The 14,393-nt window shown below is 41.3% G+C and overlaps 1 protein-coding gene across 9 annotated transcripts in view; it reads left to right on the top strand.

Moving 5' to 3' along the window:
* Positions 1-14,393, top strand: part of CASK (calcium/calmodulin dependent serine protein kinase) — a 325,007-nt gene that overhangs the window by 128,035 nt on the left and 182,579 nt on the right. For all 9 annotated transcript variants that reach the window (XM_089673937.1, XM_089673942.1, XM_089673939.1 and 6 more), the window contains exon 8: positions 4,842-4,941. In XM_089673937.1, coding sequence (XP_089530063.1) covers positions 4,842-4,941 — 100 coding nt within the window. The remainder of the gene's footprint in view (positions 1-4,841; positions 4,942-14,393) is intronic.

Here is a 14,393-nt window from a genome sequence, read left to right as displayed (position 1 = left end):
ACAGTATGTTTTGCCAGTAGTGCTGTGAAACATCCAGGTGCTCTTTTGCGAACTTCAAACGTGCTGCAATATTCTCTTTGGACAGCAATGGCTTCCTCCGTGGTGTCCTCCCATGTACCCCATTCTTGTTTAATGTTTTCCTTATTGTAGATGTGTCAACAAAAATGTTAGCATGTGCCAGAGATTTCTGTAGGTCTTTAGCTGACACTCTGGGATTCTTCTTTTCCTCATGCAGCATTCTGCGCTGTGCTCTTGCAGTCATTTTTACAGGACGACCACACCTAGGGAGAGTAGCAACAGTGCTAAACTTTCTCCATTTGTAGACAGTCTGTCTTACCGTGGACACATGAACATCAAGGCTTTTGGAGATACTTTTGTAACCCTTTCCAGCTTCATGCAAGTCAACAATTCTTGATCGTAGGTCTTCTGAGATTTCTTTTCTGTGAGGCATGGTTCACATCAGACAGTGCTTCTTGAAACCAGTAAACCCAAAACAGGTGTGTGTTTTTTAAGGGCAGGACAGCTGTCAGCAACACATGCAATATCATCACACTGATTGGAGTCAAGGTTGGCTCACTCCTGGCTCCAATTAGCTCTGGGAAAAGTCATTAAGCTAGGGCCTCACATACTTTTTCTTCCCTGCACTGTGAATGTTTACATGTTATGTGCAATTAAACCATGGCAACATCTACTGTTTGTGTAGTATTATGTTCAGCAGACTGTGTTCTTCTATTGTTGTGACTTAGATGACGTTCAGAGCACATTTTATGCCCAATTCATGCAAAACTCCACGTAATCCCAAGGGGTTCACATACTTTTTCTTGCAACTGTAGTTTTCACAATATGACCATTTGTTTGCAACTCATGCCGCCCATTAACATTCATTGAAACTCCACTCTAGCCACCTCAAATTTGAAGGACAATTTCTAAACTGCGACTATGCCTTCATTTTTAATATTATAGAGACATACTATACATCAAAATGTAGGTCTGGGTCTTGTGATTCTCACGATATAAAGCTCTTCGGTGTAGGTTTTATAATTTTTAAACTACAACCATTTGAAGATGGCAATCATCAGTGAAGTGAGCATGTTGGAGCAGTTTGTTTTTAACCGCTCTTCTCTGCCCTTGCTGTAGAGTGAGTTGCATGAGTTTTTAACCCACTCCATTAAGTTACTCTGCCCAGTCCTTTCACAGTTACTCCAGCCACTCCAACCACGCAACAGTTACTCAAGCCACTCCACCCAGTTACTCCGCCCACTCCAGTTGTAGACTACTGGTGAAGGCAAGAACACTTCACACAATTTCCCCAGAAATTGTAGCTTTTCTAGTTACTTTTGCTGTGTACGTTTGTGTTTTTTTTTACCCTCAGAGATTGTCTTATTAAAGTTCTGCTGTACACCCCAAAAGCTTGTGCTGAAAATTTGGATGTTGGTGCTAATAAAAAAGTGTCATGGGCAGTATTCAATTGTTTTATTCTAATTTAGGAAAGCCTTTCTCAACTCTTTTAGTTGTGCAATAAAACAGAACTGGATTCACATTTAACTTGAGACAAAGAACAATGGTTTTCACGTGTACGTTTTGTTCTTTTATTGTGGTTCTCATCATAAGTGCTGAAATGTCTATTTTTTATGCCTGTTTCTGGCAAGTTGTACTGTTGGTTGTACCATAACTATAATTTTTTGGGGGGCTGAATACAATGAGCTAACAGACAAAAGGAAAACTGAGAAAAATGTGATTTTTACCATTCAGAAATAGTTCTGACTTAAAATTTTGAGTCTGAGGCAAAGAAAGGAGGCGGTATATCAAGCAATTAGGTGCTTTTTCAGTCATGCATTACATAAATGGCAGCTGGGCACTATTTGCCTACAGCTTTCCTTAGTTTTTTTTTTTAAACAGAGCTTTAAAAATGACTCTTTATGTACCTAAAGTTTATAGAGAATCACTTCAATAAAGATGTATTTCTCTTCTTATACAATTGTACCTCGATTTTCTTTTAACTTGGGGAAATAAACTAAATGGAAACTTTCTTTCTTTCTTTTAGCTGGGGGGAAAGTGACAGCTGAATATCTGAGCTAAAGTGAAGGGAAAAAAAAGCAGCAATTACATTTAAAAATCGGCACCATAATGAATTAAACAGTGTGGGGCTCCCCCTCCCATCCATACCAAGCCCTTTGGGTCTGGTATGGATTTTGAGGGGAACTCCCACACTAAAATTTTTTTTAAATATGGCGTGGGGGTCCCCCCAAAAATCCATACCAGACCCTTATCCGAGCATGCAGCCCGGCAGGTCAGGAAAGGGGGTTGGACAAGCGAGTGCCCTCCCCCCCGAACCATACCAGGCCACATGCCCTCAATATGGTGCTTTGGGGCAGGGGGGGCTCTTGCCCACAACCCTGGCCTGTGGTTGTGGGGATTTGTAAGGGGCGGGGCCACCCAGGGGACATCACGCATGTGACCCCACCCCAGGGGACATGAATGATGTCACCTGGGGTGGGGTCACTCGGGTGATGTCCCCGGGTGGCCCCACCCCTTATATATTTAAGAACTGTCAAACCACCGTAGCAGGCAGACGGCCAGAAGCCATTATCGGAAACGGAAGTTTCTTTTTTTTTTTTAATTCTTTTTTTGGGTTGATAGCGGACATAGTGATTGACGTTAGATCTAATGCGGGGGGAAGGGGGACGACACATTCTTATATTTTTCTTTTAATAAAGCACTTGTCAAAGACAACCACTGGCCAGGGTTGTGGGGAAGAGGCCCTTGTCAAGGGCTCGGATAAGGGTCTGGTATGGATTTTTGTTTTAATTTTGGCGTGGGAGTTCCCCTCAAAATTCATACAAGACCCAAAGGGCTTGGTATGGATGGGAGGGGGGACCCCACACAGTTTTTTAATTTATTTTTTAATTGCCGGCAATTCTTTTACATTCAGCTGTCAGTGGGGTATCCTGCTGACAGCTGAAACAGTAACACATGGTTTTCACTACTAAAATACTGCATGACTTGATAAAATAACTCATGCTGTATTTTAGTAGCATTTACTTTTTTCTGACCTCCAGAACAGATAAATTGGTTTTCAATGCATTCCTATGGGAAACGGCGTTTCGGTTTATGAATTTTTCGTTATATGAAAAGTCCCGCAGGATGAATTAAATTTGTAAACCGAGGTGTGCATGTATTATGATTTAGCCAGTCGTTGTTAAAGTGTAACATAACAAATAGTGCAGCGCTAGAAAGTGATATAAACGTATGGTTGCACCAGTATATGTGGTGCAAAGTTCTTAATAAGCGGTATAGGCCACATATGATATGTATGACCTTCCCAATAAAAATGCGGTAAAGGCGTATACCACACACGCCTCCACTTCTCTATATAAATGCACAATAAAATTGCACAATGAACAATACAATGATGGTTCAATAAAAGTTCAGTGATCAAAAAAGCCACAAATGAGTTGAAAAAGGCTTGATAAGATCCCCGTAATACATATAGTCCGGCGTTATGCAGAAAAATGAGTAAATTGCGCACTCACCGGAAGCACAATTTAATTGTGCATTTGTGTCATATACACCAAAGGTCACTCCAGTTGTAGATGGAAAGAAGCTCAGATCGGATGACTCCGTAAAGAGGGGTGCCGCATCTGGGGGTCCCTTGTGGTAGACCTGGCTCCAAACAGGATCAGCTGACAATTATTCAGGGCCCTGGGACAATCACCTTGTGCTCCTTTTCCCAGAGGTTATGTTACTCCATGTGCTGGCATCCATTGATGTTAAAGTGTATGTCAAGCTAAAAACATTTTAACTAGTTTTTGGTGGAGAAAGGGAAAGATATTTAATCTCTTTTCGGGTTTTTGCTTCTGTCCAGGGCTGTATTGGAGAACCTCCTCTTTTTCTATGCTACTGAAAGTGGACAGTTAGTGGGGGCACATAAAAAAATATATTTTTTTTAGCATTTTCCTACTTTACTAAAGAAAAACTTTTTATCTCTGTGTTGATATTGGAGAGTTCCACTTATTTCCTTTCTGGTAAAACCATTGTTAGAAGAGCAAAAAGTAAGAATAAATCTCTAGCTGAGCCCGATAACAGGAAAAATCTGTTATAATTTTTCCCCACTCTATCCAAAGCGAAGAAGCATTTTGGCTGAATGTACGTTTTAAGTTAAAATGATAATTATTCTTACGAATGTGTTCTGTATGTTTAATAGTCACCTAGAAATTTCCATCATTTCACGCACATCAGTTGAAAAATTAATTAGACTGGCAGTTGGAATGGCCTGGCTACCAAAATGTTCAAGGAATGGAAGCGCAAAAGTAGCTGACAGACCAATATATCACAATCATGTTAGGGCTAATGAAAAAAAAAATGAAATACTTCTCTATAATACATTATTTTACCACAGAATATTTTATTTCTTTAAAGACCCTAAAAGTACAGGAAAATACTTCTTAATCTGCCCGAAATGTGTTGTCCCATGTCATGGTATGGCAACACACAGCATTGTTGTAGATTGAGAAGTGTCAAACCTCCTCCATTTTATTTTTCAAAATATAAAGGGTAATTGATCTGTACTCCCAAGATAAGAATTGGAAGGGCTAATTGGGCTTCCTGAGATAACATAGGAAGTGTACACGGGAAATCTTTAAATTTCTGACTAGACAGGATTTTTTTTTTAACATTTATCGAACTAGTATAAAACAAAACACTTTCAATGGTATAAATAAAAAGACCAAAGGGGAGTGTATAAATAAGTTCTAAATGTTTATGAAGGGGTCAGCATGTTCTAAAAACTGCATTCATTTATAAATATATTTATGTTGGGTTTTTAATTTCTTCCTATTCAGGGAGCTGTTTTAGCTGCTGTGTCAAGCCACAAGTTCAATTCATTTTATGGGGATCCTCCAGAGGAATTACCCGACTTTTCAGAAGACCCAACTTCATCAGGTATGTTGCATGGATTGTCAATAGATTTTCATTGGGACTTGGTTATCTTATATTGCTAATATGTAATGCTTTTCTTTGAAATTTGTGTATTTTAAGCAAAATGTCTGCTACACTATGCAAGCTGGCTGGTTCACCCCTTCACATCCCTTTCCTTCTCTATTGGCTCTTTAACTTGGATACCCTTAATGCTTAATAGTTTTGTGTAGTTGTCCTGCAATGCATTTTAGCTTGAATTTAAAAGAGAGGAAAGCTTTACTTTTACTATTGCATTTTCTGTGTGCTGTAAATTTTGGAATCTGCTTCTTTTGCTGATGTTAAAATATTGTTTGTAATCTTTCATGTGTGCAGCTTCTTTCTTCTAGAACAGTGGCCTCCAAACTGCAGCCTACCACTGATACAAGACACTATTCCTCCCATTGACACTAACAGTGGGGTTGATTTACTAAAGGCACATAGACTTTGCACTTTGCAAGTGCAGTTGCACTCATTTTTCTTTGTAAATGTAATGTGGTGAAGCTTCACTTTGTATAGAATACCAAGGTGCAAGGAAAATTAAAAAAAAAAGTTTTTGCTTGCACATGATTGGATAATGGAGATGAGCAGAGCTGATTTACATTAACTAAGTTCTTGGGAAAGTTAGTACAACTGCAGTTGTAGAATGCACAGTCTAGTTGCCTTTGGTAAATCAACCCAATGGGGCTTAATTCCTACCGCTGACACAAAAAAGAGTCACTCTTTTACCCCCCAATCCCAAATATCAAAGATGGGGCACTGTTTACTCCCACTGACACGTGACAATTTTTACCTTAACTGGCCATAGTCCAGCCCCCCTAAAGTCTGAAAGACGGTAGACTGGCCCTCTTTTTTTTTTTACGTTTGGGGACACCTACCCTAGAACTCTCATTGGCCACCATTGCAGATATAGCTTACGGTATACTCTTACACAGTGTACTATAGAAAATACGGTATATTCTAGAAAAAGTGTGTAATTGATGTAATTAATTTAAGGTTATGGTAGTCTTAATGCTTATAAAATTATCTAATTTTCATTGCCTTCAGTCTTGTAAATAAAGATTTTGTCTGGTACTCCTGCATTTAGGATTCGTGCCACTGCTGATTATATTTTCAAGAAGTCCTAAATTCTGTTTACATACTACTTGTAATTTCAAGTTAAATAAATATGCTGAGGCCCCTTCATTTTCAATCTGATTTACAATCTAAGTTTAAACAAGTGCAGGGTACAATATATAGACAAAACGGGGAAGGGTTTGGGGGACAGGTATCATGTAAGTATCAGTTGTCCACGGTAATAACATACAACTCACGTCCATGTTGGGATTGTATTATGATCCCCATACATGCAGAATAACTGTACCTCCTGGAGTCCCCTTTGTAGTAAACATGCACATTTTAATGAGATGAGTGATCAATCAAATACTAGAACTTTATTTTAAAGTTTAACTCTAGCTGAGACCTTTTTTTTATTTTTTGGATTGTGCTGCGAAGGATTGAACATGTCAGTTTTTCTTTTTCTGATGAGACTTCCCTTCACATGTGTGGTTACTGTGACATGAAATGAGGGGAACCTTTTAGTAGGACATAGATGACTTCATAGTTCTCTTGTTTTGTAGAGTGTGGGAAGGCTAGAGCTTCTACTCTGTCAGGGTTTTTGTTTTTTTTTTCCCTATTTTTTTATTTTATTTTTTTTACTTTGGGCATCCCTGTTAGAGTCCTATCACTTTGTGTGGTCACCAGGACAAGATGTGAACGGAAATACCATCTTGTAATCTTGCTAATTCTGGAAATGAGCTGGTAGCGTACACTGTGCAGCAAATACGCTGTTAGGAAAATTAGATTTAAATTTTTATTTCAAATTGACACCACAGCAGGAACAGAGGGGTAATCCTTTAATAGAAAGTGTTCCCATGACAACTGTTTAAGAGGCAATTTCTCTCACACAATAAAGATATCCTCTCATTTCCTGTTGAGTCTACTGGACAGGAAGTGAAGAGTAATCTCACTAATGAGAGACATACGGCAAAAAAAACAAAAAACATGCCCCTACTCTATCAATAATAAAAATGGCTTTGTGTATACTGTTAAACCATGCATGCTGTCAGACTATGTATTTTAAAGTTGTTGCTTATTCTTAATGAGCATAAGTAAGCCCTACACCCCAACTTCGGTTGGAGTTTATTCATGAACAGCTTGTTTCACATGCTGTTTACACCAGAATGCTTTCAGGCTGCCAAGGCTCTGCTGCCAGAGAAAGCAAAGGGATAGGAGCGAATATTTTTATGATTATGAGCTTCTCCACAGTACCTGCAGCATTAATGGTCAATATTGGCTCATTTATCAAGTACATTTACTGCTGGTTGAAGTCTTACCACAAACCTTGTAAAGTTCTCTTCCTTGTTATTGGTAATATCTAGAAAGGAAAACTACACAGATGATTTAGTTCTACAACACATTTCATACAATATAACAAGGATCTGTCTCTAAAAGCACTTTTTAGAGAGAGATCCTTCACGGATCGGTTCACATCAGTCTGGCTTTAAAGTCACATGACTTTGATAGCCAACTATTCTGTGCGACTTGTTGCCAACTATTTGTGCAACTTCATTAACATGTCAATGCAACTGGCAATGAAGTCGCAAAAAATAGTGCAAGAACCTTTTTCAAAGTTGCTGCACACGGGTTATTATTATTATTATTATACAGTATTTGTAAAGCACCAATAGTTCGCTCAGCGCTGTACATTACAGAGTGGGACAGAACATGTGACAGAACAATACCAATACAATGCAAAACATGAGGGGATTGAGTGCCCTGCTCTTTCGAGCTTACAATCTAGGAGGGAGGGGATGGTGGCACAGGAGGAGATAGCTGTGGGGGATGGAGTGGTAGGAAGAGTGGAGGAGGTCGGCAAGTTAGCAGGGGGTGGGGTAGGCTTCCCTGAAGAGATGGGTTTTCAGGGTGTGCCTAAAGGAGAGGAGAGTAGGTGATAATCTGATGGGTAGGGGCAGGGAGTTCCAGAGGATGGGTGACACCCTGGAGAAGTCCTGGAGGCGGGCATGGGAGGAGGAGACCAGGGAACTAGAGAGAAGGAGGTCTTGTGAGGAGCGGAGTGTGTGTGCTGGGCGGTACTTGGATATTAGGTCAGTGATGTAGTTCGGGGCAGTATGGTGGACAGCTTTGTACGTCAGCGTTAGGATTTTGAATTTGATCCGTTGCGCGTCCCATCATGCCCTTAAAACCTCTGTCCGAATAACTGCAGTAGCTAGGCTTCTGCCTGGTCTATTCACACATCACTGTAGTTTTTACATTGCTGAAAAAAATCAACATAGTCTGTGGTGCTATTTTATTAGAACTTAATCACACCCTCAGCATTCATATCACAGGGTGCCTTGGAGACCTTTTACTACAAAACTCCTGTGTCTAATATGTTGGTCAATATTCCCAAATGCAAATGCTCATTCTTCTCCTTTTCAGTTGATCCTGCATCCTCCTTGGGCTCCTCACCCAACTTTGTTTTGTCTGGGGTACCTGATTCTGCCATTAATCTTTTTCATATTCTCACTCAGCATATTTTTGCCTATGTCTGGTCCCATGTTCAGGAGCATGCTTTCATTCATTTTCTACAATCCACTGTTTTCTCCACTCAGGGTCACTGGGACTCTCCTCTCCACTATGCCGGTAGGTTAGCTAAACATTTTAGAGCCCCTTTTACTCCTTATTATCATAACATATACAGCAGGTAAAATAAGTATTGAATACATCACCATTTTTCTAGGTAAATATATTTCTAAAGGCGCTATTGACATGATTTTTTCACTACATGTCAGTTACAACCCATGCAATACATATATACAAAGAAACCAAACAAGTTCAGAAATTAAGTTGTGTAATAGAATGGAATGACACGGAAAAAGTATTGAGCACATGAAGAAAGGGAGGTGCAAAAAGGCATGGAAAACTAAGACACCAGCTGAAATCTATCAGTAATTAGAAAGCAATCCTGCCCCTTGTCGGTGCAAATTAACCACTTGCCAACCACGTTATAGCTGAATGACTGCTACAGCATGGTTGTCCAGTTCTGGGAGGGCGTCATATGATGTCCTCCGCACCCCCAGGGGCACACACATGGCGATTTCCGTGATTGCTGTGTCCTACAGACACAGCTGATCATGTGATGTGGTAGAAGGCCAGTCACAACGGCATTTTACCACGTCATCAGCTGTGTCCAATGACACAGCAGATCACCGATAAATGCAGTTGCCTATTATCAGCTGCACTTTCCTCACGCTGTGACAGCGTGAGGAAAGTGCTGACGATAACCGGCAATTGTCAGAGGACATTTCGGCACTGATGATCAGTGCCCAGCAGTGCCACCCACCTGTGCCCATCAGTGCCTACTAGTGCCGCGCAGCAGTGTCGTCAGTGCCGCCTATCAGTGCCCATTACTGTTGCATATCAGCGCAGCAGCATCAGTGCCGCCTCATCACTGCCAGCTCATCAGTGCCTATCCGTGCCACCTCATCAGTGCCGCCTATCAGTGCAGCCTCATCAACTCACGTCAGTGAAGGAGAAAAATTACCTGTTTGCAAAATTTTATAATAGAAACAAAGAAAAACTTTTTTTTGAATTTTTTGCTTTTTTTTTTTTCATAGCTCAAAAAATAAACTACCCAGCCGTGATTAAATACCACCAGAAGAAAGCTCTATTTGTGTGAAAAAATGCAAAAAATGTCCTATGGGTACAGTGTTGCACGACCGCGCAATTGTCATTCAAAGTGCGACAGCGCTGAAAGCTGAAAATTGGCCTGGGCAGGAAGGGGGTATAAGTGCCCGGTAGGCAAGTTGTTAATATCAACTGCTTCAGTCTCAACTGATGGCCTATAAAAAGGTGTCTCATTACCAAAGTTTCACACAAGAAACATCTCATGATGGGTAAAAGCAAAGAGCTCTTTCAAGACCTTCGCAACCTAATTGTTGCAAAACATACTGATGTCATTGGTTTTAGAATGATTTCTAAACTTCTGAATGTTCCAGTGAGCACTGTTAGGGCCATAATCCAGAAGTGGAAAGAACATAATTTTGCCATAAACTGGCCACAACCAGGTGCTCCTTGCAAGATTTCTGACAGAGGAGTTAAAAGAATTATCAGAAGTGTTATCCCAGAGCCAAGCACCAGTTGTGGAGAGCTTCAGAAAGACCTGGAATTAGCAGGTACAATTGTTTTAAAGAAAACAATAAGTAATGCACTCAACCGCCATGGCCTGTATGCACGCTCACGATGCAAGACTTCATTGTTGAAGGAAAAGCATGTTGAAGCTTGTTTAAAGTTTTGTTGCACACCATTTAGACATGCTTGTGAAATACAGGCAGATGCCATAATACACACCATGTTTGGAGGTCAAATGGTGCTGCACATCACCCCAGAAACACCATACCAATAGTGAAGTTTTGAGGTGGGAACATTATGGTGTGGGGCTGTTTTTCAGCATACAGTACTGGCAAACTTCATGTTATTGAAGGAAGAATGAATGGAAAAATGTACCAAGACATTCTTGAAAAAAATCTGCTGCCATCTACCAGGATGGTGAAGATGAAATGAGGGTGGACATTTCAGCAAGACAATGATCCCAAACACAAAGCCAAGGGAACTCTCAATTGGTTTCAAAGAAAGAAAATAAAGCTGCAAGAATGGCCCAGCCAATCACCTGACTTGAGTCCAATAGAAAATCTACAGAAAGAACTAAAGATCAGAGGTCCACGGAACCTTCAAGATTTGAAGACTGTGTGGAAGATCTGGCCAAAATCACACCTGAGCAATGCATGCGACTAGTTTCTCCATACAGGAGACGTCTTTAAGCTGACATTACCAACAATTTTGGTGCTCCTCTTACCTGTTCCCCTTTCCAGATTCTGTAGATATAATGGCACTTGCTTCTCTCACCAGCCCTTGCCCTACACACGTTTTTGTAGAGATCTCCCTGTATCTCTATTTTAGTGATATTCATCAGTTAGGCATATTCCAACTTCTTTTCTTGGAACATGCCGATTGCTTAATCCACACTCTACAACCTATCATGTGAGGTAATTCTCAGCTAGTGTGCTAGTGAGCTGATATGGTACCCCTAACCAGAGCTTGTTCCTCATCCTGCAACTTTCTGTTTTGCCAACCACCTGGCCCTTGGTACCTTGCAGGTTTTGGTTTTGCAATGTATTTTCTCTTCCTAATACCCTGGCTTTATCACTCCTTGTGCTCTCGCTGTTGCTCCTGACAGTCGTCGTTCTTCACTGGCTCCTCGTTTTTTTCTTCTAGGGTAGCCCCTCTTTTTCGTATGCTACCTGGGGACAAAGTGTCTTGATAGCCTGTCCTCCTTGCTTCCCTGGTGCTGTTATCACATTCTGTAAGAATTCCCCCTTCCCATGTTCTGCCTTAAAGGCACAGCAAACAATTTACAAATCACCTTATGGGCGAGGTCAGGACTGTCATCTATAGCTACTTGCCATAACGTCCTTTGAGAACTGACCCTTTTTCTGTTTCTTTACAGGGCTGTTCCTCTTGGGGATTTCTCGCTCCTCTTCCACCTGGCTGGGTGATTAGTTTGCCATTTTATCTAGGCAGCCATTTTATCTTTTTGCAGCATCTAGCATCTGTTTTTCTAGTTTGAAGGGCCACTACTTGATCCAGTTCACATTTTCAAAACAGTTTTTTTTTGCAAATTTGCTGGTTGAGCCACCACTTATCTGTGCTTAGGCTGCAAGATGCTTTTTTTTTTCCGAGTCTCATGGAGTGGACGGAGTTATAGATACAGTGGAAGTTGGTCCTAGAAAAGTTTTCGCCAATATGTAATCACCTGAAAGTAGTGCCATTTAGCCTATTCCTGTGTCCTATACTGTATGCCAAGATATATGGAACGTCAGAAGCCAAAGTGTATGCAAGAAACATTGACATAAATTTGTCAAAAATATGTTGGTGTTATTAACTTCCATTGAACAATACTATTTAGCTGACTGTTGTTCTCATCCACTAACTTCAGTTCTTTAGATCACTGACAGAATTTTCAGGAGAAGTCAGTGGCAGCAGCAGCACCTACTTTTCCTATCCTGTCTTCCAGGTTTACTTTAACCACTAGCCTACAGGGCACTTATACCCCCTTACTGTCCAGGCCAATTTCCAGCTTTCAGCGCTGTTGCACTTTGAATGACAATTGCGCGGTCATGCAACACTGTACCCATATGACATTTTTATACTTTTTTTGTGACCGCTTTATTTTGGTGGTATTTAATCACCTCTGGGTTTTTTATTTTTTCTTGAACCAAAAACCACTGAAAATTTTGAAAAAAAAAAGTTTTTTCTTAGTTTTTGTTATACAATTTTGTAAATAAGTGATTTTTCTTCTTCACTGATGTGCGCTAATAAAGGTTGCAGGTAGGTGGCACTGATGGGCACTGATGAGGAGGCACTGATGAGCACTGAAAGGCAGCACTCATATATGGCACTGATAGGCGGCGCTGACTGGCACTGTTAGGCGGCACTGACTGGCAGCACTGATAGGCGGCACTGACTGGCAGCACTGACTGGCAGCACTGATAGGCGGCACTGACTGGCAGCGATGGGTGACACTGAAAGGCAGCTCAGATGGGCACTGATATGTGGCATTGATGGGCACTGAAATGTGACACTGACAGGTGGCATGGATGTGCACTGATGGACACTGACAGGTGGCATTGCTGGGGCTACACAGATCATCAAGGCACACTGATCATCGGTGCTCTGATGATCTGTGTACATGTCCCTTCCGAGGAATGCCGATTACTGGCTCTCCTCTCCTCACGATCTGTCAGCGTGACAGCTCGTGGGGAGAGAAATGCCGATAACCGGCATTTCCCTGTTTACATGTGATCAGCTGTGATTGGACACAGCTGATCACATGACCAAGCTAACATCTTCGGCTCTTTCCGTGGATCGGTGATCCGCTGTGTCCAAGGGACACAGCGCACCTCCGATTGCTGTGCATGCGCTCTCCGGGAGCCGCGTATGCGCAGTTAGAACGAGAGAACCACCTTGCGTCCATCATATTACTATATGGCGGGCGGGAGGCGGTTAAAGGAAGCTAACAATCATGTGCTGAACCTGGATTTGTGTGTTATGTTCTATGTAGCAGTCACTTTTTTGACTGTGATCACGATAGACCATGATGACCACAGATTTGCTGCATGTTTGGGGATTTACGTTTACAGAATGAATAATACCTGGAACAACTTTTCTGATAAACCTAGCAAATCATGCTTTGACTGATAACAGCCTTTTGTTTACATCACCTGTACTTTTCAGTTAATGAGTAACTTCTCAAATAAAGAAGTTCTTGTTGTCCACACTGATCATGTTGATCCTAATAATACATGGGCAGCAGTTGTTGCATCCTTCTTCAAACTGAAACAAACTAATTTCAATACTTTCCAAGGACTGTAATTTGTGCAGTGCTCATTAAACTATGCAAAGCAAGTACACAAGGCTGCATAAGAACATGTAATGGTGTTTGATGTAAGCTCAGAACATATTTGTGTTGTCGCTTCTGAGGAATGTGTGAGTAAAAGATTTGTGCAGTAGGTAACATTGACTGCACCAAGAAAAGCTTTAAATGTATGCAGGAGGTGACCAGCATGTAAACCGCTTTAAAGCTGACCTTTCAGCAGTGAATTAACTTCCTCTCATCTTACTTCCGACTTTCTCTTATGCAGTTGCAGATAGTTTCTTTATTTTTGTCAAACTAAATCCTATTTTTCCTTTGCTGTTAGTTTGGCTTCCCTTGTCCTGATTCCTTGCTCAGGTGATGTAGTGTTTGACCACCTGGAGCCTCCTGGATTATCCACAATGCACATCTCAGTAGTAGTGGTTGTAAAGGCTGAAGGTTTTTTTTCTACCTTCATGCATTCTATGCATGAAAATAAAAAAAAAACGTTCTGTCTGTTGCCGCCCCTATACTTATCCAAGCCCTATGTCAATCCAGCAATGTGCACCGGAGCCTCGGCTGTCCCTGGTCTCTCTCCTCATGGGCAAAGACACAGCAGCAGGAGCCATTGGCTCCCACTGCTGCTATCAATCAAATCCAGTGCACCAATGAGGGGAGAGCAGGGGTGGGTTTGAGCCATGGCTCTGTGTCTTATGGACACACACAGTGGGGTTCAGGACACATCAGTACCCCCTAGCCAAGTGGCTTGCTTTTAATGGCACTGGTCAAGGGGAAGGAGCCAGGAGTGTCGGCAGGGACCCAAAAAAAGGAGCAGGGCTGCTCTGTGAAAAACCATTGCAAAGAGCAGGTAAGTATTACATGGTTGTTATTTAAAAGAAAAAAGAAATAACCTTTATCACTTCAAATCCTTCCCTCAGTCAGGGGCTGTCTGCAAAAGGTGCACCATTGCCGTAGACATTGACTAATT

The sequence above is a fragment of the Staurois parvus genome, unplaced genomic scaffold, assembly GCF_062004578.1.
Source record: "Staurois parvus isolate SC_StPar_1 unplaced genomic scaffold, SC_StPar_1.0 ptg000145l, whole genome shotgun sequence".
In the NCBI taxonomy this organism is placed as follows: Eukaryota; Metazoa; Chordata; class Amphibia; order Anura; family Ranidae; genus Staurois; species Staurois parvus.
The sequence above is the reverse complement of the archived record's forward strand: the minus strand, read 5'-3'. Positions and strand labels throughout refer to the sequence as shown.